Source organism: Suillus subaureus (genome assembly GCF_016647635.1).
Source record: "Suillus subaureus strain MN1 chromosome Unknown BJ212scaffold_173, whole genome shotgun sequence".
Taxonomy (NCBI): Eukaryota; Fungi; Basidiomycota; class Agaricomycetes; order Boletales; family Suillaceae; genus Suillus; species Suillus subaureus.
The window spans coordinates 1-27,309 of NW_024538729.1; the positions used below are offsets into that span (position 1 = coordinate 1).

The 27,309-nt window shown below is 46.8% G+C and overlaps 5 protein-coding genes and 1 pseudogene across 6 annotated transcripts; 3 read left to right on the forward strand and 3 right to left on the reverse strand.

Annotated features, from left to right (window-relative positions):
• Positions 1–2,541: 2,541 nt before the first annotated feature.
• Positions 2,542–2,610, reverse strand: BJ212DRAFT_t137 (annotated as a pseudogene). Its single transcript has one exon. The product of its transcript is annotated as a tRNA-OTHER (tRNA).
• Positions 2,611–13,250: 10,640 nt separating this feature from the next.
• Positions 13,251–13,797, reverse strand: BJ212DRAFT_1288859 (uncharacterized protein; the record flags this gene model as incomplete). Its single annotated transcript, XM_041332046.1, has 4 exons — positions 13,251–13,391; positions 13,438–13,563; positions 13,591–13,595; positions 13,620–13,797. Coding segments are annotated over 4 exons (450 nt in total), but the record flags the coding sequence as incomplete, so codon positions are not given.
• A 374-nt stretch (positions 13,798–14,171) lies between these two features.
• BJ212DRAFT_215238 (uncharacterized protein) lies at positions 14,172–14,646 on the forward strand. The gene has a single exon (XM_041342673.1). It carries the CDS (start codon positions 14,237–14,239, stop codon positions 14,525–14,527), a length of 291 nt encoding a protein of 96 aa, XP_041185610.1. The 5' UTR covers positions 14,172–14,236; the 3' UTR covers positions 14,528–14,646.
• Positions 14,647–23,131: 8,485 nt separating this feature from the next.
• On the reverse strand, positions 23,132–23,994 carry BJ212DRAFT_215539 (uncharacterized protein). The gene is made up of 4 exons (XM_041342675.1): positions 23,796–23,994; positions 23,615–23,743; positions 23,311–23,563; positions 23,132–23,255 (listed from the first exon to the last, which is right to left on the reverse strand). Exons 1-4 carry the CDS (start codon positions 23,796–23,798, stop codon positions 23,224–23,226), a joined length of 417 nt encoding a protein of 138 aa, XP_041185611.1. The 5' UTR covers positions 23,799–23,994; the 3' UTR covers positions 23,132–23,223.
• Positions 23,995–24,974: 980 nt separating this feature from the next.
• BJ212DRAFT_215366 (uncharacterized protein) lies at positions 24,975–25,646 on the forward strand. The gene is made up of 3 exons (XM_041342674.1): positions 24,975–25,214; positions 25,273–25,581; positions 25,638–25,646. The coding sequence occupies exons 1-2, from the start codon at positions 25,132–25,134 to the stop codon at positions 25,493–25,495; spliced, it is 306 nt and encodes a 101-aa protein (XP_041185612.1). The 5' UTR covers positions 24,975–25,131; the 3' UTR covers positions 25,496–25,581; positions 25,638–25,646.
• A 703-nt stretch (positions 25,647–26,349) lies between these two features.
• On the forward strand, positions 26,350–26,766 carry BJ212DRAFT_1403510 (uncharacterized protein). Its single transcript, XM_041337375.1, has 2 exons — positions 26,350–26,510; positions 26,571–26,766. Exons 1-2 carry the CDS (start codon positions 26,496–26,498, stop codon positions 26,715–26,717), a joined length of 162 nt encoding a protein of 53 aa, XP_041185613.1. The 5' UTR covers positions 26,350–26,495; the 3' UTR covers positions 26,718–26,766.
• The last annotated feature ends 543 nt before the right edge of the window (positions 26,767–27,309 follow it).

Below are 27,309 nucleotides of genomic sequence, written 5' to 3' on the forward strand. Positions count from 1 at the left end.
ACGGTATCCTCTTGCTCACGGTCCAAAATACTTGACTCTCACGGATTCATTCAAGAAGCACAGCTAAAGCCTATCGTCACGAATAGGTAAGTGATCATGATGGTGGCGGGCGCCGTGCACCAATAGAACTTTGTTTATATCGTTGATCTGTGTTTTCCATGTTTGTCTCATGACAACTAGGGCACTCTAGCTCTATAACCGCCTTCAGGTAAGTACCTACCGTGACCGGGTTGAAGTCATCCTAAAGATAGTTTGACCCTGGATACTGCCTCTGGCCGCTCAACACGGCAATTGCACGTTATCTGACATCCGGCAGTGTGCATGCGCGCGACTGGAAGAACGGAACTTTGGCAATGTAGTGCAGTGTATCAGGCCGCCGCGTACCGGTTGTCACAGGTGGTGAGATAGTGTGTGTAGATCACAATATCTCTGGAACACAGAAAATTCACGGCGTGATTGACATACCTTTGACAACCGGAATTTTTCATTCACTTCGTTAGGCAAAGACACTTTTGTGGTACTTGATGAGTTTGAGCTCGTTGGCCGTCGATGTTGTCCCTGCGCTGTTACATAATTAAATTTCATAATACAATGAATCGCCTCGTCTGAAGAAATGTTGAGTTTCCATTTTTGCTTTATGTAATACCCAAACAATGCACGCCCCTTGTAAAAATAGTCCCTAGCCGGAGATTACCTTAGAGACCCATACGCAGTGGGTACGTAGCAGTGCCAAATTGCGCCGTTCTCTCGAGTGTATTTGTGTCCTATAAAGCCCTCATCCTTGTATCACTAGCTTCCGAGTTCAAGTTATCTTTCCACCAACTTTCTTTCATTCCATTGGTTGAGCTGGTCTCTTCCTTGTGCACTATCGCACTTTTCATTCGCTTGCTTTCGACACACCAACAATTGTCTTTTGAGCCGACTCCGAGCAGCGCTCGATACATTCACTTCTTCGGCTATCCACCCCTTTGTCGACCACCGACCTCTTCAACTAATGGGAAAGCTCATCTGGCACGAATTAAGTCGCTACATCTCCCTCACGGCGAGTGTCTGTACGTCGCCTTCCTTTATCTGGCGGAAATCATCTTACCTGACGTTAACAGATGCAGTATGGGCTAGTTTCTGGGGGTTCTTCTTCCGCAAGTTCTTTTGGGACTTCATTGGTGGCATCTTGCGCTCTCCTGGTGGTCTACAGTGAGTGTTGGAAGACTTTGTGTAATAATTTATGTTCATGTTCTCTTGCGTAGACCGTCACCCAAGTTTGCTATATTCATCACCGTTATTGTCAAATTCCCTATTGTGCAAATAGCCTCAATGGCCCTCGGCTTTGTCATGATCGCACTGGAATATCCCATTCCCATACTCAAGGGAACTGCCATACAAAGGAGCATCGCTCTTAGAGTGGTGTTACTGATAATGCAAGCAGCCGGAACGGTATTATTCTACCAGGTGAGTTTCCATACATATTGTATTACCAGCTTTCTCATGCAGCACAATAGGGTACAAATGCGGCATTGTGGTCATTAATTGCTGCAATGTTCTATATCCGTGCATTAGCATTGAGAGAGAAAATGGAGGAGGCAATAAAGAACAAAGGCCGAGTGGGTGAGGCATAACGTGTACGTTTACACGTGCAATTCCCAATTTTCTTAAAGTGTATACTGTCAGTCTGTGACTACGGCGCACCAGTTTCCGTTTCCCTTTTCGATATCATTTGCTCCGTGTTGTATGTACAATATCAAGCATCGGGTTTCAGACACTACACATGGTCACACGTGAACCTACGTGGGCGCAATCAAATGCTGGTCGTGAAGACATATATGGCAGGTGGGTGGAAACGAAAGCATATCTCGATTTGGAAAGCCTCGGGCAGACAGCAGATTGATCGGTCATGTTGGAAGGGCCAACAACCGAAGGAGTGTTGGAGGTTTCAGCGCAGCTGGGAGGTTACATCATTTTCCTGACTGTCAGAATCACTCTGTCCTTAACTTGTGCGCATTCTTCTTGTTATGGACAGACTATCACATAAAAAGGAGTTTTCGGCGCAATGGCTGGGACTAGTCAAGGTGTGGATCTATACACCGCCAAAATGCCGTCAGCAGGTTTCGAACCAACTCCGAGTGAAACAGATTTTGATTCTGTTGTGTAAACTAATCACTTAGCTAATGCCAGTGAGGTAAACCTCCGACGGGTCGTCCATAAGTGAATGTCAAGGTGCGTTCCGATAGGGGAAAAAAAACTGGTTGTCGGCAGGTTTGACAGATTTTGATTCTGTTGCGGTAACCACCTGACCGGCTGCGCCCATCTGGTTAAGACCAGTTAAGACGGACCTCCAAGGAAACCATCCATTAGTGAATTTTCACAACATGGTCCGATAGAAGAAATACCTTGTTGTCGGCAGGACACTGGCACAGTCCAAGAGACGGATTTAGATTCCGTTGTGGTAACCACTTTGGCTATGACGAAGTTGAGATGTACCTCGAAGGAAACCATCCATGAATAAATGTTAAGGTGTACAGTGTTCTGATATCAAAAAAAGCTTGTCGTCGGCAGGTTTCGAACCTGCACGGTCAGATTTCGAGTCTGTCGTGGTAACCACTTGGCTGAGACCAGTTAAGATGAACCACCGACGAAACCATCCATAAGTGAATGTCAAGGAGTGTCCCCCCCAAAAAAAAAAGGTGTCGGCAGGTTTCGACCCTGCGCAATCCAAGAGAAACAGATTTCGATGCTGCTGCTGTGGGTGCCACTTGGTTGGGGCGATTGAGAAAGATTCGTGAGTAAACCATTCATGAGTCAATGTCAAGGTGTTCCAATCCTTGTCATCCGCAGGTTTCAAGCCTGAAGTGTTCCAACCACCTTTTCGTTGTTGTCCGGCAAGACACAGTACTTACTGTTCTGCATCATGCCGTCCCATGAAGCACTCATGGTATGGGCGTTGTGCAAGAAGACAAAAATCCATATATCCTCTCTACGTTCCTGAAACTCGTGCTTTGGAGTAAAAACAACCTTGTCGTTGGTAGGTTTCGAACCTGTGCAGTCCAACTTGAAGAGGAACAGATTTTGACTCTGTGCCGGCAACCACCTGGCTAAAACCAGTCAAGATCACGATGGACCTCCGAGGAACTCATCCATGAGTGAATCCTCAAGGCGTGTTCTAATAGAAAAAATTGTTTGTCGGCAGGTTTCGAACCCGTACAGTTCAGGGGGAACAGATTTCGATTCTGTTGTGGCTACTAGCCACTTTCGCCAAGAGGCAGTTGAGATGAGTCTCCGACGGACTGTCCGTGAATGAATGTCAAGATGTGATAGGAAGCAAAAATCATATGTGGACAGGTTTTGAACCTGCGCAGTCCAGGAGCAACAGATTTCGATTCTGTTGCGGTAACCACTTTCGTCAGGCAGAAGGCGAAGTGATCTCCAGGAACTGCCCGTGAGTGAATGTCAAGGTGTGTTCCGAAAAAAAGTTGTCGGCAGGTTTCGATTCTGTTGTGGTTACCAGCCACTTTCGCCAAGAGGAAGTTGAGATGAATCTCCGACGAACTGCCCATGAATGAATATCAAGATGTGATAGGAAGGAAAAATCATATTTTCTCACTAATCCTCAAGCAAACTCTTTTCGCTGTCATTTGTGCCATACGCCAACCATGTATATCGACTCCCGACTCTGTCGAATGGTGCATCACCGGAGCAGCTCGAACAAGTATTGTTCCTTCCATTCCTATCCCTCTTGGATTTTGTTATTTCGACCGTACGACATGTCCCGGACTACCCGCCTGGTACCCCTTCCTATAATGTGATTCTAACCTTGGAACGCATGCACTTGATCCCGCGACGCTGGGAAACCCATACCCTAAGAGAGTCGGGAGCGACGTTGAGCATCAACTCACTTGGTTTTGCTGGCATGCTGATGGTGAAAAGCGAGTCCGAACGCCAGGTATTAGAGCAAGAGAAGATCGGAGCGGTACTTAGAGACATCGGTGTGGAAAGCGTTCATGACTTGCAAGTTGCCGGTACATCGATGGAAGCAATAGATGAGACAAGTACTTGATAGTAACATCTGCAATCTTTATACATGTACAAGGCAACATTTCGCAAAGTTTCTACTCGAGGGATAGCAAGAAATGGATCTGTTCAAGACTATCAGGCATCATTGACCAAGAAAACCCCTCGCTCTCCACATAATGTCCAAGGAAGCAAGCTGGGGGATTCGATTAGCGGTGCCATCTGAGGTTATACTGTGTTTCTTTCATCTGGTGACTTTGAGAACGTTTACCAGATTCCGTAATTATAGAGCGTTCAATGTTCAATGTTGTAACTCATGCAATCCCCCAGGCCTTGTTCACACAAATTGCTAACATCTCTCTTGATCCTTACTTTACTTCTGGGCACTACACCTGGTTGTGCAGTGGCCAATGTCCTGCAAGTAGATGAGTGCCTACTCATCCTTCAGCTTCAACTGCATTCCACATTAATATCTCAGTCAGTCCATTTCATCACGCTGTTGTGCATGGTATGGAGTTCATACCATGACATATATAAGAAGTATAGAAGGAGATGATTAGGAGAGTGTATGAGGATATGTTTCTCACTCATGAGCTTAGTCATCTAATTCCCTTTATTTATTTGTATTTATAGTTTCAGCCACTTGATTACATCAGTGAACCACTCAGATATGTTTGTAAGCATGTCATGTGACTGGTAATATTCTGATTTGTAAGGATAATTTCCATGACTTATCATGTTTTGTCATGATTTGTCATGCTTTGTAATATTTTTACTCATGTACTTTAGTAAGCAGCTGATTCAGCACACCAAAAGGCTTGGTTTGTAAGCATGTTCTTACCAATCCAGTGATGAGTCATTGCTTAGTAAGGATGGTTTCTAAAAATGTATATAAGGACTCCATTCTCACATAATCAACAAGTTTTTCCCTCTTCTTTCTTGTCTCAAACCATGAGATTCATAAGATTTGAAGTGCAGGAGTTTTCCCTCTTTCTGTCTCAATAGTATGAGATTACAAAGAAAGTGAAGGCCTTGAGATTGCCTTTGAAAACTATAGTATTTCTAGTCTAGATTGGTTGTATACTATCTTACAGGGATCACCTATACAACAGTCTATCATATTCGATTCAGTAGAGGTCCATATTACCTACTAGGTTTAAGTTAACCTGACAAAATATATACTTCCCTTTACTATGAAGAAGTGATCTAGCAAAGAAGTAATTTATTACCCTTTGGCCACCCATGAACAACACATTATCAACCAAGAAGTAGACAATCCATTGATTGTGAACTTGAGGAGCTGGCACCTTAGTCTTATTGAAGTATAATTGTGATAGTCATTGTATTTCACCTCAACTTATATAAGACCCTCAAGTAGTAAGACAATGCATACAACAGCCTTCACATGAATGAGTGAGGATCATTGTTAGTATTGCTCTTGCTCTTGTGGCTATCTCACTCTCTAATCTTCATTAATAGTTCTTCCATCGTTTGAAGGAACTTGGGCAAGGTTATCTGAGGTCATTGTCAAGGGTACTCAATATAACTCCCGTGAACATCAGCCCTACCCAAAATGTCTGGAAGGGACCTGGGTGGATCTCCTCTACTATGTCCACAGATTACTAGATGACCAAGAAAATAATCAGCTCATTTGGCTGCATGGCATGGCAGGCATTGGAAAGTCTGCTGTTGCATTCACAGTAGCTGAAAGGATGAGAGGTCTTAAAGTTACAGAGCAGATGAATGTTGAAACACGACTCAGAGGAACATTCTTTGTCTCACACAAGAACACGAAACATTGCACAGCTGGGTACTTTTTTGTGATGCTCGTCTACCAGCTTGCCAACAATTTCCCCAACATCTGCAATGATGTAAACAGAGCTATCCACAAGAATCCTGTTCTGCTAGACCCTAACATGCCTCTTTGTGACCAGATGGAGGTTCTCTTTCTTTGACCTCTCTGGACACTTTGACTCAGATTGCATGGGTGTCCACCTTTGTCATTTGTTATTGATGCACTTGATGAATGCACATTGGAACCTGAGCTTACTGATCTTGTCCTTCCCCTTGCATGGGCTCTTCATGAACCTGATCTGCCTGTGACCCACATTCTGCTCACAAGTCACTCAGAATTGTACATCAGCAAAATCTTTCAGAAGGGCAAGGTGTGCCCGTTGGTGCACAAGATACCTGTGAGAACTTCTGGGGAAGGGATTGCCACCATCATCTCACTAGATGGCGCTGATGTTGATAATGACATCTTTGTTTTCTTGCAGCATTCATTTGGAGAGCTGGCAATTTGTCATCAGGATTTCCCACAGCCGTTGATGGATGATCTTGTGAAGCTGGCAAGCTGCATGGGCAGACATTTCATTGTGGCATCTACAATGATGAATTTTATTATTGACGATGGAGATGGAGATCCCCATGGTCAGCTGCAGCTGATGCTTGAGCTCATGAGTGAGCTGCTACCAGGAATGGAGGTGTACAAGTTATACGATTGTATCCTCTCCACATGCACTGACCCCAAGCAGGCTTACATGCACTTGTCCATCATTGCTGCCCTTGCGGACCCTCTGCCAATGTTACAAATCTCAAAACTACTTGGCCCTGGTCCAGGCAGGGATGTCAAGACAATGCTAGTACAGCTATGGTTGGTTTTGGATATTCCTACTGACAATGGTCCCCCCATAAATATCCATCACTCGTCCCTTCATGACTATGTTTCTGACCCCTCAAACTGCAGCCTCCCTCACATACACAGTATATCAACAGCCCACTCCCTACTTGCTAGTGCTTCTTTCCGCTTGATGATGAAGGAAATTCCAGAAAGCATGACCTTCCTAGGTGCACTCTCAGAATTGCAGAAGCAGAGCCAAGCTATGCAACCCCAGGACCCCCATAAATTAAAAGGCTTGTTAGCCTTCCTTGTCTGGCCACCAGAGCCACTGTCAATTCTGATTGGCATGAGATGGCTTTGGGGTGGCTGCAGCTCAGATTTACAATACTGGCCAGAGACCCTAGACAGATGCACCTGGTTGCAAACAAGCAGAGGGGATGACTGGCTGCAGACCCAGGGAGCACGAGACTGGTTGCAGACCCAAGGCGGAAGAAACTAGCTGCAGACCCAGAGTGGAAGAGACTGGCTGCAGACCTTGAGTGGGAAAGACTGGCTCTCAACACAGGGAGGTCAAGACTGGCTCCAGACCTCAGGCATAGGAGCCTGGCTTCAGACCCTGGCAGGGCAAGACTAGCTGCAAACCAAGGAGGGGAGAGACTGGCTGCAGACCCAAGGTGGGCAAGACTGGCTGCAGATCCAGGGTGTGAGAGGGTGGCTGGAGACACAGTGTGGGAGAGGCTGGCTGCATACCCATGGAGGGAAAGACTGGCTGCAGACCCTGGCAGAGCAAGACTGGCTATGGATCCAGGGTGTGAGAGGTTAGCTGTGGTCCCATGGAGGGCAAGACTGGCTGTGGATCCAGGGTATGAGAGGCTGGCTGCAGACCGAGAATGAGAGCAACTGGCTGCAGACCCAGGGCAGTAGCAACTGGATGCTGGCCCATGGAGAGCAATACTGGCTGCAGATCAGGAGAGAGCAGCAGCTCATGTGCCAACAAGACTTGCTAGTAACAACACATGGGCCAGACTGGCTGCCGATCACACACCAAGACTGGCTACAGACCACGCAGTGGAGATTCTGGCTACAAACCTGCAAAGGACATGACTGGTTACAGACCCACAGAGGACATAACTGGCTGCAGACCTAGGGAGCCCAAGACTGGCTGCAAACTCAGAGAGGACAAGGATGGCTGCAGACCGACAGAGGGCATGAATGGTTGCAGACCTTGGATGGGCAAGACTTGTTGGAGATCTCTACCAAAATAAAACACAATATGCAGACTCAGGTTACACCATGATGGGTAGAAGAACAGGTCAGACTGACTGTGGACAAACACTGGCTGCAGAATGGAAGAGACATGCTACAGACCTGAAGTGGGAGAGCCTGGCTGAGGACCCCTGGTAGGAGAGTTCGGCTGCAGAGTGAGAGAAGGAGAATCTGGCTGCAAAGCAAGGGCAGAAGAGACTGGCTGGCAACCCAGGGCAGGCACTGCTGGCTGAGGCACCAGGATGAGTGAGTTTGGCTGGAGATCCAGGAAGGATGAGTCTGGCTGCAGACCCCAGGCAGGAGAGACTGGCTGCAGACCCAGGGTAAGAGAAATTGGCTGTGATCCCAGGGTGGGAGAGACTGGCTGTGGACTTGAGGTGGGAGTGTTTGGCTGTGGACCCAGGACAGAAGAGACTTGCTGCAGACACAGGATGGGAGAGACTGGCTGTGGACATAAGGCGGCAACACTGGCTGCAGACTGAGGGTGGGAGAGCCTGGCTGCAGATCATGCATGGACAGGACTGGCTGCAGGGCCAGGGCAGGAGAGTTTGGCTGCAGACTACCCATGTGCACAACTGGCTGCAAACCCAGGGAGGGCTAGACTGGCTGTCAACTCCACACAGGAGGAACTGGCTACAGACCCCACACGGGCAAGACTGGCTGCAGACTCCCCATGGCAAAGCATGGTAATCTACTCCTGTGGCATCTGCCTGGGTAACAATGGAAGAATTCTTGAGCACATTAGAAGCAATCAGCAAATTTAAGATTGCCTGAGAATTAGTTTCACTGCCAGCTTTCCAAGTGATACAACAGTTCAAGGAGTTGCCAGATTTTTTGATATTTCTGGCATTCCTGGCATTAAGGCACTGGGAACATGGCACCTCTGCATCACCAGAGGGTCAAGTTGTTCCACTAGACAAGGAAATCATCCGTGCTGTGAATGCCTTTACCACCTTTGCAAACAAAGCATAGGAACTCAGTCAATCCACCTCTGATGCTCTGAAATATGCATGTCAAAACTGGGCTGTCCATCTTTCGCATGTTTCAAATCTGTGGGATGACAACCTCCATCATATATTTCAGGCTTTCTGGAATCATTATCTCCCCTCTTGGCTTGAATGGCATTGGTGTTTGAAGGGTCTGGGGTCTTGCCTTGTTGTTTTGTCCCAAGGGCAAGAGCTTGCAAAGGTGTGTTTCTTTTCTATTCTCCAGACATATCAACAACTTACACTGCCTCATATTAGGACCTTAATGCTGTTGGTTCTACTATGCTTTCTAGCTCTTCATTTTACTGAAATAAATGCTCGCAATACACTTATAAGCAACCACCAACACGATTTCTACTACTTTGTAATTTACTCAGCCTATCTATTGATCATATGAACAATATTCAGAATGGATGAGTTAGAGAACAGAGCAAAGCCATCTTTAATCCTTAATATTATCAGAGTTGCTGCATCTGCCAACTATGATTTTGTTTTTACCAAGGAAATCATTCAATGGGGAAGTCAATACCCAAGACGAAGTCAGCTATCTGTAAGGCTTATAATAGTCTGTTCAGCCAGGACAACTTTGCCCAACTTTGCCCAATTTCAACAAAGTAAGTATCATTAAGTAAGCACAGAGCTTGAAACTGATGTCATGCTGATTAGTGTTATCAGTAAAAAAAAAAACATATGTCCCACACACCATAATTGCCATGCTCCCCTGTCTCTTATATCACACTGACAACCTTCCCACTGATGGAGACACACATGAAGATCAGGAAGATCAAGAGGAGCAGGATGAGCAGGATGAGTGGGATGAGCAGGATGAGCAGGATGAGCAGGATGAGCAGGATGAGCAGGATGAGCAGGATGAGCAGGATGAGCAGGATGAGCAGGATAAGCAGGATGGTGGGCAGGGTGTAAAAGATGCAGAGCAGTCAGATATGAAGAACCTCAAAGCTATCATAAGCTTCTTCCAGGATATGGTACTTTCAGCCTCTCAAGTTGTTGGTCTTGCCAGGGATGCCCTAAGCTCATATACCAACACTTACGACAACAAACAACCTTACCATACTTCAGCACTGTCCAGGATTGACTGGGTCAACGAGCTCCTTAATGGTCACCCAGAATGAATCAGATGTGAGCTCAGTGTACATCACCATGTGTTCATTATATTGTGCAATATACTTTGTGGCAGCAGAATAAACAATTCCAGAAATGTAACACTGGAAGAACAGCTAGCCATCTTCCTATATGCCTGTGTTACAGGCCTTGCTGTACACCACCTTGCTGAGCACTTTCAGCGCTCAAATGACACAATATCAAAGTACATCCCCTAGCTCTCATCCTAATCTTTGTTTAATATATTCTACCAGGTATTTTAAACAAATTCTTATCACATTGTCCTTCCAACCAATCTATTCCACCTATGTCTGGCTTCCAGATACACAAACCCCTGTGCCCACTGAAATCCTCAGGACAACAAAACTCTATCCCTACTTTGCTGATGTGATTGGCGCCATTAATGGCACTCACATCACATGCCATCCTGGCACTGCTGATCGTGATGCTGCTTGTGACCACAAAGGCAATTTGATGCAAAATTGCCTTGTTGCCTGCAATTTCAATATGTGTTTCACTTACATGTTGAGTGGCTTACCAGGGTCTGCAGCAGATGCTTGCCTCTACAATGAGGCTCATTTAACAAATTTCATGATCCCACCAGGCAAGGTGTACCTTGCAGATGCAGGCTTTGCTGCATGTGACAAATTACTTGTGCCTTACCATGGTGTGCACTACCACCTTGCTGAATGGGGCTGGGCACAGATGGTGTATGTGATTCTACTGGCTTACCACCTAGTACTAAATCTTTTCAGGCCTTGCAATCCCAAGGAGTTATACAATCTATGTCATATGCAGCTCTGCAATGTCATTGAATGCATTTTCAGTGTGTTGAAAAAGCGCTTCCAGATTATTCGCCTCCCTCCCGAGTACAGCCTGGAAATTCAATCTCGCATCCCTCCAGCGGTGTGTTTCATCCACAACATCATTCACATTCACGACCCCAATGACATACTGGATTATCATCATGTGGAGTCTAATGAGTGGGGGTTTCCTTATGACAGCGGCACACTTGCTGATGGGCCACCTACCAATGTGGCACACACCTGCACACACCAAGTCTGCAATGAGACTGCACAATCAATGTGGGTTGATTATTTGCAAGAACGGCAATGTAGAGGCCTGCTGCCACTGCCTGGTGTACAAGAGTAGATTAGTTCATTATGTTTGAGTATCCCATGTACAATGTATTGTGCCCAGTTGTTTCTTTAATCACTCAATTGCTTGAACATGAACATGACACGAGTCTATTGATTGCAGGATTGTACATAAGTTCAAGTAGGTAGGTTCAAGTAGGTATGTTTTCCCTAGCCCATGCTTCCCTCACTTCCTTGAGGTGCCGCACTAAAAAAACCTTGCAAATGCCATCTCATTTGATGGAGTTGTAGCTATCAACAATGGTGACATCAGACTGAAAAAGGTCCATCATGGTGATGACATCATTGTCATCCAAGTTCTTCTCCTCTTGGACCCAAAGTACAGCATGCTGCTTGCAGACTGGGACAGGATCAGTAAAGTGTCCAGCAACGGTGTCCTGAAGGACCAATGTGGCATTGGTGATGCTATCAACCACTTTCCCCCCAAAGTCTTCCAACACATGCGGCATAGTGAGGCATTGGGATTTTGAGGACCCTGCCACACTCCTGGACTTGGAGTTTGGGGGGTGGGTGTCATATCCCACAATCCAGACCCACGTTCCATCATATTCCCACGCCTTCTGAGCCTACGTCTGGACCACACTTCATATCCAACTCATTCCCAGATCCCCTTCCACTGTGTGCTCCACACCTCAGCAGGATCAACTATGCTCCAGATTTACCCCTGAGCTCCAGACCATCGGATCTCCACTGCTAGCCTGAACCATAACCCCCTGTCCCATCCACCCTATGTACACTCCATCCAGCAAGACATCTGGACTTCACCTTGTCTCAGATTCCAGACTCTATCCACCTTCTCATATCCCAGTCCTGTATCCACCTTGTCTTCTGGATCCCCAGATCTCCAGACCTATTCCCACCCTCTGTCCAATATCCTGCGCCTATCCCCATTTAGGCATTCTCTGCTTTCCGGCTTTCAGTTACCTCTTCTTCCATCTTGCTTATTGATCCTTGTATGAGTCTTCATCTCCGAGTTCATTTACTTATGTTCCATCTTACTTACTAATGTGTTTCCACATGCTCATACATAGCCTTGCTCCTTTGCTTACTGATCCCCTCAGATATTGTTCAGTATATAACCCCTGTAGATACTCCTGTAGTTCCTTAGTTTGAATATCAACTTAGACTTGCCCAATCCTCTCTCAGACTTTGGTCCACCTAAGTCTGTCCTACCCATCAGGCCTAGGGATTGATTCCCTAGGCCAGAGCTCCACCTTTCTGGCACTTACCCTCTTTCCAGACTGAGGTCCAATCCCTGTCTCTCTGACTCTACCTTAGGGTAGTCTACCCCTGCTTGTTTCTACATCGGACTTCATCCAATGTAGCCCCTATTCCTTCCAGACCTCCAGATGTCCTGTCCTTCGGATGTTCCGTCCTCCTAACCCTTGGATGTCCTGTCCTCCTGTCCTCCATCATCCTGCCCTCCTGTCCTTCTGTCCTCCGTCATCCTGCCCTCCTGTCCTCCTGTCCTCCTGTCCTCTGGACCTTCAGACCTCCTATCCTTCCATCCTGTTTCCTGTAGAAGTATTACCTTGTAGTGGGAACTCTCCCAAACACTTCCTGCATTCCTCCAGAACTCTCCCACACTCCTCCGGAAGTCCTCTAGCGCTCTCCAGCAGAGTAGCCAGCCTCCAAAAGTCCTCCAGACTTCGTCAGACCATCATCGGACCTCATATGAAATGAAGGGCACATACTTGGGTAAGGGGCACAGTGTACGAGCTGAGGCCAAGCCCCTCTGAGTCAGTCTCTCTCCCCCTTGAGCAATATGGTTCTTAACAGTGGGACTGACCATGCAAGCTGTCATCTCCATTGGACTTGTGTTTCATTGAGATCAACAAGGTAGGTGTGGAAGATATGGAAGGAGTGAGAAACAGCTGCAATGCAGTGTTGAAGCCTCTCAGCATGATAGGAGTGAGAGGCAGCAGCAGCAGCAGCATTGACCTAGAGTCAGCACTCATCTCAACATCTCTGGTGCCACCAGTACCAAACTCGACCTGGTCAAGCACTTTCTCCAGTGACAACATGGCAACATCACCCTCACCACTCATGACATCACTGGCTGCAGGGGTTGACATACCTGTGGTAGCATCGGTATTATGGCTCGGGGTCAATGCGTTTGGTGTTGCTCAGGCTGGCATAGAAGCCAGTCCAGCCACTGGTGGTCACTGGGACAACACCCTGGAGCTTCTGAAAATGGGGCCACCCTTTGTTCTTGAAGGCCCTCACATCAGGGTTCTTTTATGTAAATAGTTAGCATGGTAAATAAGGAGAGACAAAGAACACATACTGAAATATAATCCGCCCACATAGTCTCCCCTCCATCATCTATATTGGCCCCTTTCTCCATGTCATACGATAAGCCCAAAGCATCATTCATTTTATCAACAACTTTGTACATTTTTTGTATCTATAAATGTGTTAGTTAATTAAGTACCAGCGCTCACAAACAAGTACTTATGCAACCCCACTTGGACTGACAGGAATCACAGGTCTTGGGGGCACCTTCAGGCACTGGACCAGCTGCCATATGTAAAGCGGCATTAGTCCAGAAAGTCTTCATAAAATTTATCCCATTGCCTCCTTTTGAGTGCTCGTCAACAATGTAGTCAACCAACCTTGTTTCATCAGCCAATGACCAGACACAGTGGTCTTTCACCTCTCTGACGGAGTCCTGGTCTTCAGCGGCTGCCTTTTTTTTTACCTTTGCCCTTGGGTGGCATCCTGGCAGCACTGCGCAAACAGCAAGAACTCAATCGCGTACGGGTCGAGGGCATATCGAGTGATAACATAGATAATCGACACGTCACGATCAGTCACGCTCAACCGGCACACACCGGCATGCTTACTTAACTGTGATTTCATTTTTTCAAGTTGAGCAAAGTTGGGCGAAATCATCTTCCCGAACAGACTCTAATAGTCCATGTTGTTAGGGGATGGAAGACGAAAGGTATTTAATTGCCCCACTCAATTACATTTATTTCGTCCATTTTATTTTCCTGTCGATGAACGTGACTGTACATGGGGAGCCGCCTCACGGCACTCCAAAACACTAGTACTCTAATATCAAGTCCTACTAGAACATGAATCCTCAAGTCTACTCGACACCCTCGAAACTGAGGCCAGTACTACTAGTCTTGACATTGATATTGACGACCAGAGAGCACGATGCAGCCTGTCGCCGCGTGCCAGCTTTTGGTGTCATTCGACCGGATGATATCAGGACATGCATGATGCACGACGGCTTGAATTTAGTTCTTTGCAGATCGTTGTGTCAAGATACAACTATCGACATCACTCTCGTACGTACTCTTCCTTTCCTTTTACATATGCAATCACTCTTCACTACATGCCTGATACACGTTCCCCTTTGATTCTCCGTCTCAATCATGGTATTAAAGACCTCTCCTCGTCGAATATAGTTCTCTAGTCGTTTCACTGAATCTAAAGCCTTCGTTCTCGTTCGTCGTTCCTAGTCCGAGCCTCTCTGATTCTCAATACGCTGCATCAATTCAGTCTCACTACATACATGAGTTGGGTCTAGACACACGTGTTTTCGGGTTGTAGCTACTATCAATCAGCGCCCAGCTGTTCAAGTCACGGTTCTCCCGATGTGATTCCTCTTCTCCGGCGGGCGAGCGGCCAGTATTTCTTCCTCGAATTATTTTATTTTGGCGAACCGTATATTAGCCTGTGTAGGCGCCCCTGTTTTTGGTGCTCGATATGTACTCACACGCCGGTGACCAAATAAATATACCATCCATGGGTGAATGTCAAGGCGTGTTCTGATAAGGGAAAAAAACTGGTTGTTGGCAGGTTCGACAGATTTTGATTTTGTTGCGGTAACCACCTGGCCGGCCGCGCCCATCTGGCCAAGGCCAGTTAAGATGGACCTCCAAGGAAACCATCTGTGAGTGAATTTTCAAGGCATGTTCCGATGGAAAAAATACCTTATCGTCGGCAGGACACTGGCACAGTCCAAGAGACAGATTTTCTGTTGTGGTAACCGCTTTGGTTAGGACCAAGTTAAGATGAACCTCCGATCCATGAGTTAATGTTAAGGTGTACAGTGCTCTGATAAAAAAAAACTTGTCGTCGGCAGGTTTCGAACCTGCAGTCAGATTTCGATTCTGTTGTGGTAACCACTTGGCTCAGACCAGTTAAGATGAACCTCCGACGAAATCATCCGTAAGTGGATGTCAAGGCGTGTTCCGAAAAAAAAGGGGTCGGCAGGTTTCGACCCTGCGCGGTCCAAGAGAAACAGATTTCGATTCTGCTGTGGTTGCCACTTGGTTGGGACGATTGATAAAGATTCATGAGTCAATGTCAATGTCAGGGTGTTCCAACCACCTTTCCGTTATTGTCCGACAAGACCCCCTGTGCCACAATACTGCTCTGTATCATGCCGTCCATGAAGCACTTAGGATATAGGCGTTGTTGTGCAAGAAGACAAAGATCCATATATCCTCTCCACGTTCCTGAAACTCGTGCTTTGGAGTAAAAACAACTTTCTCGAGGGTAGGTTTCGAACCTGGCCGGCTCAACTTGAAGAGGAACAGATTTTAACTCTGTTGCGGTAACCACTTGGCTAGGACCAGTTAAGATGCACCTCCGAGGGACTCACCCACGAGTGAATCCTCAAAGCGTGTTCTTATAGAAAAAGTGGATTGTCGCCAGGTTTCGAACCTGTACAGCTCAGGAGAAACAGATTTCGATTCTGTTGTGGTTACCAGCCACTTTCGCCAAGAGGAAGTTGAGATGAATCTCCGACGAACTGTCCATGAATCAATGTCAAGATGTGATAAGAAGGAAAAATCGTTTGTCGACAGGTTTCGAACCTGTGCAGCCCAGGAGAAACAGATTTCGATTCCGTTGCGGTAACCACTTTCGTCAGGCAGAAGGTGAAATGACCCTCCAGGAACTGCCCGTGAGTGAATGTCAAGGTGTGATTAAAGACGACTTCGTGGGTAGGTAATGCATTATACATCGTAGTGACAAGATACATGTATCGCATTAACATCTATCATTAAACAATGCATTAGGTCGTGGTGACTACAAGACAAGGACACTTCCCGAGCTGAGATGAACCTCCGAAGAACTGTCCATGAGTGAATGTTAAGGTGCGATAAGAGGGAAAATCAAAGTTTGTCGGCAGGTTTTGAATCTGCACCACCCAAGAATGCAGAGTTTCTAATCTGTCATGGTACCAGTTGGCTATGACTACTCGAGATAGACCTTGAAGGATCCATCCATGAGTGAATGTCCAAGGCGTGGTGAAAGGAAAAGGATTGTCGAGCAGGTTTCGAACCTACATCAGATTTCTATGGACATCATTAAAAACCAGGAATAAGCGAGTCGGGCAGCTGGCGCCAGCGCCGTGACGATTACTTTGTACAGTCACGGTATAGCCGGTATAGCCACGGCTGGCCGATTTGTGCTCACACGCCGGTGACCAAATATTGACGTGCAGTTCAGTCATGACTCAGGCCTCTGATATCATATCTGCACTACCCAGTCAGTTTGAAGCTGCGCAATCTTCAGGGGATCTGTTTTTCTTCCCGTCGGAAGTGAGCAAGCATGAGGAGATCGGAATAGAGGTGTGTTTCCGTCTGCTTTCATCAATATAATGATAATTCATACGGGTGATCAATCCACAGTGGGAGATTCGCCTATGTACAGCGCTTCAAAAGAAATCGATACCTGCTTGGGAAGCAGGAATCGCACCATCTAATCAGATAGACGAGACTTCCAAGAAGTCTGATCCCTTTGCACCTCCATATGTCCCAAACCTTCACGTTGGTGATTTACGCGACGAATCATCCGGGGCGGAATATGGTGTACTGGTATGTTCAATTTTCTCCCTCCGAGCATCAGCTCAAGTGCATCCAGCTAAACAAGTACTCGGTCGTCCCCCATCATTTCCTTCTTGTGACCAAAGGTTCCCTACCAGCTACCTAAACACCATGATCATGCGCTGATGCATACGATCAACAGAGTTTATGCCGCAAACTTCACCGCTGATGCCTCATGATTTGGTCCAAACTTATCTGCTGCTCCTTGCAGCCCGGAAAGCACGCAAAAATTATTTCGCTTTCTACAACTGTGAGGATCTCTCGTGACATGACGATCTGATGGCAGGCTTATCCTGAGTATTCATCAAAGGCGGACCGAACAGTGGAGCCAGTCAAAGTCATAAACATATCCAGTTCATCGAAGTTGAGGATGATGGACCTCCAATTGAAAGATTAGCCAAAGCCGCAAACCTTGAAGTCTCAGGTACTTACTCTATCGTACTTACTCTATGGTTTCTACTCGAAGGATGGCAAGAAATGAATATGTTCAAGACTATCAGGCGTCATTGACCAAGAAAACCCTTCACTCTCCACATAGTGTCCAAGGAAGCAAGCTGGAGGATCCGATTAGCAGCGCCATCTAAGGTTATGGTTTCTCTCATTTGATGACTTCGAGACCACTTACCAGTTGGGCAAACCCTTCCTCTCTGATGACTTGTGCTACGATGGATTCTAACTCTGCATGGGATAGCTTGTGAAGGGCCGGAGTGTCGTGCAGTGATGCAACAAGCTGGGCCCGAGTTGAATTACGACCTTCTAATGGTCGACTTTCCGATTGAAGAGATCGTGTGACGCTCGAAGGCAGTGGAGGCGGGGGCATCGTGTTTGAACTACTACGAGTAGATGAGGATGGCTGGGAAGAATCAGGTAAGGTAGAGTTGATGGAGCCAGAGGGCGCTTGGCATTGGCTGGACTTTGGGATAGTCATTCGAGGTGTTTCCGGAGGCGTAACGAAGGTACTATCGTGAGAGGATGCAGCCACGGATGTCGTTTTCGTAGAACTGCTGCTCAGAACCACAGGTGTGAACCTAGCCGGCGTCGATGGTGCGAATGCCGGTAAATCGGATTCGGATGATGGATTTTCTGAAAGAAGTGTAGTCGGCGCTGGCCTAAGGGGAGTTTCGCCAATTGACGGCCGAGCTTGTGAAACAGTTGGGAGCATAGTACCTCGACGGGAGATGTCGTCAAGAAGGCCTGTCGTAGCTACAGTAGGGATACGAGTGACCAGAGGCTGCGGCTGTGGATTCAATCTACAAGGACAAACAGGTCGGACGGCATCGATAAACTGAGTTGCGCTCGCTGCAGTAGTAAATGTGATCTGAAAGCGCCGATATACCTAAAACAAAACTTGGTAAAATGTTTGGAGCGAATGGCACGTATGTACTGGTTGACAGGTCGAGTCTACTGTTCTCGGGTGCAGATAGCGAATTCCAACAACAGCATCTCGATAGACAGCTTTGAGAGGAAGACCATGGTCGGGTTGCCCAGGATTCGTCCTCGAGTTTGAGATCGACGAGAAGGAGAGCAAATCAAGATCCTCCTGGAGGGTTATGCTATTTAGTGGGATTCGTTGTCCCTCAGTAATTAAAGAGCCTACAAGTGTGATCTCTCTTTGATCGTCGTCCTTGTTATTAATGCTGCTGTCAAAATTCCATACAATTCGAAGGCGGACAGAAACAAGATTTCCTGCGGAAGATTTCTTCACGTCCAAGTAGAGGTTAATAACGGGGTGGACGAAATGTTGCCATTCTGCATCTGTAGCAGGGTTCTGAGAGGATGATGAGCTCGTAGGATATGACCGCGAATATTTTGCTAGCGGATAAGTAACGGTTGTTGTAGTGAATTGAGCCATTTCCTGGGTGCAAAAGGTTCTATCGCTAAGTATGAATTTGCGGTTTGATATGCCGCTGGTATTTTTTTAAAGTCCGTGACACTAATATGTAACGCCCAACTCTGGCAGTACTTGCTATATAGATATCAGAATCACCCGACCGTCCGCCACGTTTCGTGACTGATACGCTCAACCTTGAGCACTTAAAGATGCACCACCGAGCTTTGAGCACTCGCAATATGATCAGTCTCCGCCACTCCCCAGCCAATACGCTACATGAATACATTTTGTTTCCCCATCTGATCTAGCAACCTCTCGTCACCTTCGGTATCAATGACCGAACCCTTTAAATCTGAGTCAAGCCGCCAACACATCATAAAGCGCGACTTCTCCAGGTTCGCTTTACGCCGCTCCATACTACGTTCAAATTGTCATGGGCATCTCTAGTACATCCTACTGTTGGAACCCTCCCGACGATATTCGCATGTGTTGGGATTCCGACGACTCCGAATTAACGAACCTGGACACAGACTCAATGGAAGATAGTAGTAGCCAATTTAGCGAGCACAGCAGCCTGGGTGAGGCGCCCAGTGAAGACGGTGCAGGTGACTATGGCAGAGAGACATATAGCAATTACTGTTCACCATCTTTTGCTTTCAAGTTCCAGATAGACCCGCGACAAAGCGTGCCAGGGCAGACAAAGTAACCGATACGGGAGCGGCACCAGTAGCAAAAGGTTCTAGCAGAAGAAAGAAAACTCCTGGTCTTATTGTTACTGTGCCAACCCATATTCTTCTCGAGGTCAGTCAATGAGCATTGCACATCCATCTTATTTATTATGACCTCCACTTTCAATCAGATCTTTGGCCTTTTGGAACCAGTAGATCTTTTACATCTGTTCCGCACCAACAAGGCTTTCCATAAGGTTCTATCATCTAATAATGCAGTCTCAGTTTGGAAAGCTGCTCGCGTCAACCGTGGTGGTGTTCCTGACTGCCTACCTGGCATGTCTGAGATGGAATGGGCTAACCTATTATTTGGTGGTTTTCACTGTCAAGTATGTCTGGTTTCCGTCTACATCTTTTGTACTTTTCATGACCACAAGCTCAGGAATGTGGCGAGAAGGGAATGTGGCAAATAGACTTTGGTATCAGGCGCAGAGTATGTTCCCTCTGCCTCGATGAGAAGTGAGTACTACTTTGTCATCATGCCTTTATCTAGCTAACAATTTGGCAAGCCTAGTCTGTCTTGGTCGCTGCGTCTCTGAATCTGAATTTTCTAAATACGATCCGATCATGATGGATTTGATCCCATCCAGTGACAGTGGGTGCTGTCTTACTATGATTTATCTGTATCTGATGTTCCTATGCAGTCGGTGTAGATGATCGTATTCATGTCACTGACTGCGAGTTTTTTTGGTTAGATGACGTCCTGAAAATGGCAAAAGAGTTGGAGGTGTACCTCAAACCAGGTGCTGAGCAAGCATTAGAAGACTTCAAGCAATCACGCAAGAAATATGTTAATTCCGATATCGACGTAAGATTCCTACAAGTGATTTTACTAAATCTAACAACCTCGAAGCATATAGCGATCTGTAGCGCTTGGGCTAACGAGGACGGTAAACGTCAATTGTCACGTGCCCGTGAGCTTCGTATCCAAAATACAAAGCTGTAAGTAAATCCCATCGACTCGTCATCTAATTATGTCTTGATCTTCTATCCTAGGTTTGAAGCTAGACTGGCCGATCTCGGCCACAATGCTGAAGATGTGGAGCGCATGTTCAAGCGTCATCACTATGGCGTACTGGACAAAGAGCTTACCGATGCACGTCAGTGATCTATTACATTTGAAAATATTTGTCTTCATATCGTCGATTTCCAGGCTGGGAGCGTTTGTTTCCAAAAGTCGAGCGTAAGCTTGCTGAATTGCAGGAAGAATGGCGCCTCGAGAAGCAAAGAAAAGTATCGTATGTCCGGGAGTCTCGCCTGTTGGCTATGTATCAGAAATACGTGCAGCCGTTGCCACAGGTCATCACACCTCCTCCCCAAGATTTCATGAAGCTCTGTGATGTTGCAGAATTTATCGAAAGCCCACCCACTGGGGATGAAGAAAGCGATATTCAACCTTGTTCTGCTTTCGCGGAAAGATTTCCCGAGTTTTGTGCTGAATATGTGCATAAAAGGAAGCTCGAACTGACACGACTACTGGCCCTCTCCACTGATGTACTGCAAGATACTACTACGCTACAAAGCCAAGGAATCGATGCCCCTGATGATATGTTACTGCAGCTGGCGACCTCCGTTTTCCAATGCACTCGCCTGGGCTCCTTCCCACTGATTACGTGGGACAAGGTGCTGCATCACAGATGGTCTTCTCACAATCAAGACGTGGCCCGAAATTACGCAAGATCGGCGTCGATATCATCTTGTACATTTTCGATCTCCCAGCGTGGGGTTGCCGCTGCACGTTCTTTGTTAGGCTTAATCGGTCTCAACGCCAAAACTACGACTGCAACCACAATGGATAGTCTCCAGTGTCGCTTCTTCTGCTCCAACTGTCCACCCAAGCCAGAGAATGGAGGATCGTACCGGATGGCAATGAACTGGCGTCAGGGCGTTCGTCCCGTGTTTGTGACTTTGACGCCGTGCTTACTGTCTTCTAGGTGTTTCATTACGTCGACCAACAAGGTCCATCGCACAAAGAGCCTCGTTGGGAGTTCTTGAGTGACGCACAACTTCAAGTCATCCGAAGTTGGCGTGTGCCCGAATATCCCGGAGCTACTCAGAAAGTGTGGCGTTGTAACAAATGCGATTCATACTACGGAGACCCAACTACAAAGGTTGCCGTGATTAATCATATGAAATCGTAAGCTATCACCTTTTCTGTTTCATTTCACCTTCTTTTCACGCGTAGTAGGCATAGAATCACCACTCCGACTGAAGGAATTGACTTTAGCTATGACCAAGGCGCCATCGAGAAACCGCCTCCAGCAACGAAGTTCTTCGTTACCCATCAGATCGGGAAGCCCTCAAAGTCGGGCACAACTCAGAAGTCTAAACCTTCTACCAAGTTGGGATATCGCTGTCGACGTTGCAATGGCTTAAATCGGACTTTCATGTTGGAAGGTGTCAAGCAGCACATCAAATCCAAGTAAATAAGCATTTTGTCAAATGGTCCAGATCCACCACTTATTGATTTTCTTCTTCAGGCACAAAATCGATTCCCCGAGTGAAGGGCCAGACTTTTGCAAATCAAGTAACCCCATCGCACTTTAATTCTTCGTAGCCTCCTCTTCATCTTTCGTTCTATATATGCGACCTTTAACACATAACTCCAGTGGTTACGCACGTCGTCTGCATCCCTAGCCCTAATGTTCAAGAATATACCGAGCTCGGTCTTTGATCCCAAAGAACGGTTCCTTCAGTATGCCAACTTAATGCCAGTCTGTAATTTATAGGTGAATATCTTAAATCCTTGAATATCTGACCGCTCATCATTTCCGTATCTCTTACGATATTGTCTTCGGGATGTGTCAATAGAACTCGGAGTCGTTATTGATCATACCGTTTGTGCTGGGCCAGCCTCCCTTGGGCAGCCCTTAAACGAATGAAGACAGGCGTTCCTTCTCTATTACAACCAAATGTTACAGTTGTTGCGTGTGTCCAACGTTGTCAGTTTTTCCTGAAGTCTTCATATTTAATTCATTCCTCAAGCTCACAGTTCAAACACCGAGCACTGCAAAATCCATGCTTATTGGCATGTCCGCCCTTCCTCCCTCATTAGAAGGAAAAACGTATGAGATACTCCTAGCTAATGTCCCTTCTCAGTGTCACTATATGTCGGCAAACTCTGATTCCTCCGGGTAGTAGGTCGTGAATCCATGGTGTCGTCATGGCAGGTACGGATCTCCTCGGCGATATTGACCTGGACTGGTTGGGCGAAGCCAGCGCGGCTCCCAGAAAGGTATAGAGCGCACACTACCACGATGCTGCAGGCACAGGTCCCACCGCACTGAATGATGGTGTATATAGCAGGCTTGTAGGCATTATGACCAGTCAAACCAAACGTATCTTTTCCCGTGCGCCAAAGACGGTAGGCGATCCCAGATATGAGACAAACAGTGAGAACGAAGTTGAACGTGAAACAAGCTTTCAACAAAGTCTCGGAATCTAGTGTAAGAACGACACCGAACCACATGACCATAGCTCAGGCCGCGATGGCAGTCGCTACGCGGGGAAGTAATGTTAGTACTTTAACTGCCGGTCAACTCAAGTAAACAGGCGCACAGAGGTGTTCAGTTTCCAGAATTAGCTAGCAATCTCGACGCTCGTAAAAGTCGCGATAAGTAATGGAAAGATATCTTACCATAACAATAGCAAGGATCAAGTTATGATCCCAAACCAAATAAAGCCTCCAGATCTGTTGTCAGGAGTGTCAGGTTAAACACCTCCAAACGCAGGTAGCTACTACTCACGAGTAATAAATGCAGAACAAGAACCTGAAAGAAAGTACAATAAAGTGCGATTCACGACAGAAATATGATACCTACATTGAAAAGATACAATCCTGTCATCGTCATCGACAAGGCCGTAACCCTGGCAAAGTACAAGGTACTTCTGTCGGGGACGGATATTCCAGCAGGATTTGGCGGCAGAGCATATAGAAGGGAAAGGATGCTGTGCACTGTCGCTATTGAAAAGTGGTAGATGCTTGAAAGAGGAATAATCCTGATCCAAGGGTAAGTGCCGGCGAATAATTGAACGAGTAATGACACGAACCAATGTGCCCTTTTTTCCGGATAAATATGGCGTAAATGCATACGCCAAATAGCACGCAGCTATTGATGGCAATATTTGAGCCAGTGTAAGCCTTTGAGGTCCTTTCTTCATCTTCAACTCACTTGACTCCTGTCGAGTGGAAAATCAGCATTGAACCTATGGGCTGCATAAGGATGCATACCATAAATTATAGACTGTAACTATGTTGAGGTTATGAACATGCGGTCCAAGGCAGGAAGTTTTCGCATTTTCGCCTGTCACAATCAGGTGAACGGAACAGTTCTTGGCAGGCCTCGAAGGGTTTTTAGGGGCGATCGATGGCCTTGTACCACGGTCACATTGCTAAATCCGCATCCAAGCCTGTGACATCGCTGTGGTCTGCAAGAACTATGTATCATATAGTCAACCGCAACGAAGGACAACGACAGGACACGAACGAATCGATCAGAATGCGGCATCACTGTACAAAAGCACCAACTCAAGACCATCCTGCCAAACGCGCCTTACGCCTACCCGAAATATGCTTCCAATACTCAACATATTCACCTAAGATTTAAGGATTGGAGGTGTCTATTGACCTTGCTTCATGCCTCCGTCCTGTTGGTCTACTTGCACCAAATCGGTTAATGCAAGGGAGTACGGAGAAATCGATGGGAGCGACAACTCCAGCATCCGTAATCTCTAGCTCAGACGAGCCTCATCCAAACGCTGTAGGGAGGTATGTTGAAACGACTCGGTTTGAGGATCGATGTCGATATTGCGAGCGTCCATTAATAATGCAGGTCTTGCAAGCAACCTCCTAGGGACATTGGCGGAGCGCCACAAAAGGGCAGTGACTGACCAAAAAAAAAAAAACCAATGGGATACTGCTGCACTGCGGTGAGAGGCATACTGGATACTCGTTGATACTCAAACAAGTGAAAGGTCTAGGTGATCAAAGGTCTGTCTGTTGTCTTACACCACCCTGCCGTCTACGTCAGCTATCGTACGCATCCCGCCATCACGCCAATCCCGTCGTCCTTGTCAGCTTGTCGCCGTGTTTATATTCGCCTGGAGGAAGGAGTGGTAGCCGTAGACTGGGAGCTACAGACAATATCATGATAGTATTGGCGGGCGGGTAGGAAATACTAGACAAACATGGAGACAGTCAGGTAAGTGTGAGAGACTTGCATGGATCGGAAGAGATGAAGGTAAAGATCCTGATGGCAGGCACGCGGGATGAATGTTGACTGTGGGTGAGATGATAGTAACATCATGCGGCGCGGGCTTGAATCAGACAGACTTTGGGTAGACTCATGGTCTAGAAACTATGTGGGGTGCTAAATTTTAATTTAAACATTACCACTCCACGGCAGTTTCCGGAGCTCTCTGCGGCAAGACTTGCTCATGAGTCAATCACATACATTCTTCACTTCCTATCCTTCGACCTTGAAGAATCGGACATTAGTAGAGAGTACGAAGACAGATCTTGAAGGCCACTTGATCTATCCTACCGCTGAACAGAAGGCGGAAGAGACATGCACTGGGAGGGACATGGCATTGCAACGAAAATTCGAGCAGCTCGCGCAGAGAACTCCTCTGAAGCTGCTTCCCTTAATGGGTACGTGTCCTTTGGCCCTTCGACTTACATTCAAATGTTCAGCTCACATCATACTTAGACACAAAGCTTTGACACCAATAATTGCTGGCAGCGTATGTGGAGGTGTGCTGGGCATCGCATGGATCGCTGGCCTCATCTGGTATTTACTTAAACGCCGGAAATCGAAAGATCGGAATCCTCCCAAAGAGATCAATGAGACGGAACGATACATTATACCCCCAGATCCAGCCATCTTGCAAGAACCCAACGAGCACTGCGCACGCACATCCATCCAGCAATAATGTTATGGCAGTCGATATCAGGTCTTGGACCATATACGCGGCACATCATGATATATCTAGTCTGCAAACATCAGAATTATAAAATGGTGAAGAAATCTGTCGTGTTGCTACTCCATCGCAAATCCTGACTGAACTACATTAGATGCAGGCAGTGTGGACATCAAGGACACAATCTACGCTAGAATATGGTGAACTACTGGTTTGAATAGCAAGCAGAGGCTTCGTTCTGCAACTAATTCCTGTCCACGGATCAAGATGATGAGGTTGTCGAGGGGGACATATAGGGGGCCTACGGACCCACGCATTCCTGAGGCCCATCTCATACAGATTATCATATACTTATTTCGCGTATATGATGTGTTACCCCCTCCATTCTCGGCCTCCCGTATGGCGACTACTTCCAACTGGTATTCACAATTGAACTCCGTTACTTTCCGGTGCATGCGTGGCGTGTCCGACTTGGATGTGTATGCAGGTCCAACGAATCGATCAGAGATTCAGCCTTCTCCGTTGCATGCACACCCTAGCATCCGCAAAGTCGTCATCTCCCTTTGGGGCCTTGTCGTAGCATGCGCCGGATGGGGTGTCCTCGTTCTGTACATCTACGATACGAAGTCGAGTAAAAGCTACTCCGGTGAGATTCTAATGTCGGAGGGGTGTTCAGTGGTGGATTATGGGTCATATCCACTTGGCTGTTGTCTGCACTGTTCGGAGCACATCGCAAATGTCATTCGAGATGCAGGTGATTGGGGAAGCGGTACCGGACAAAGAGGGATTACACTGGCGACGAACCCGCGAAGTCGGGCTTCGCAAATATTCTCCTTTTTGCATCTTTCATTGCGATAGCCTGTATATATTTATGTAAGTCACTTGACCTGCCAGTGACATTAGATCTGAATTCCTGAACAATAATCATGACTTCATTATCATTAATGACAGACAGAATACCCGGGTGTTGTTTCGTGGTCAATTCCAACCGTCGACTCCAATAGTAATATTTATGTTTCCAAACCAGGTTCGCATTTACTATCTAAGCACAGGCGTCACAGCATCCTCACACTCGTACATGGTACAGATACAGAACTCATGCGTACTGTTGTATGTGTTTTCCTGTGTCTTCAGTCTCGTGGCGCTATACCAACCGCGCGGGCCCCAGCCGGCTGCATACGGCCACTCCCAGATACTGGCCAACCTCGTGGATGAGTGGTCACCTATGATGTGATAGGACCACAAAGAAGACGAAATCCCGCATTATCATGCTGGCAGGGTACTCACATAGACACGAGGATGGTGCATTGATGCTCTAAAATAAGGATGAGCGGTCACCGGCACCCACTGCCCGCTGTGAAGATGGGTATGATTAGACCAGGATCAGTGTCGGATCCTATCCTTCCGTCCCATGAGAAATCCTTGCTCGGAACACTCCATCGCTGCTCCCTCACTTACACTTTTCAAATAGAGGTGCATTGTCGACGCGCGCAGCAAGTAAATATGTCGTGAGACGAGACAGTTTTTTTATCTTGTCCGCAGCGGTGCAGGTGATTTGGGACATTGTCATGTCTAGGCTGCAGCGCATTTATTCATGGACCAAATTCTCATGAGGCTGCTTTCAGCAAATACCCGACCAGGATGCAATGCACTTGTAGAGGATATGACAGTCTGTTCAGCCGTTATAGTTATGACTTACAAGGCTATGTATACTTGGACTGTACGTGTGTTCGGTGGTGCGGAGATATTGAGGTAATGACAACATTGTATTTTCAAAGTCCAGATACCTGATTGTACCAACAAAGAGGCCCAAAAACATGTTAAAT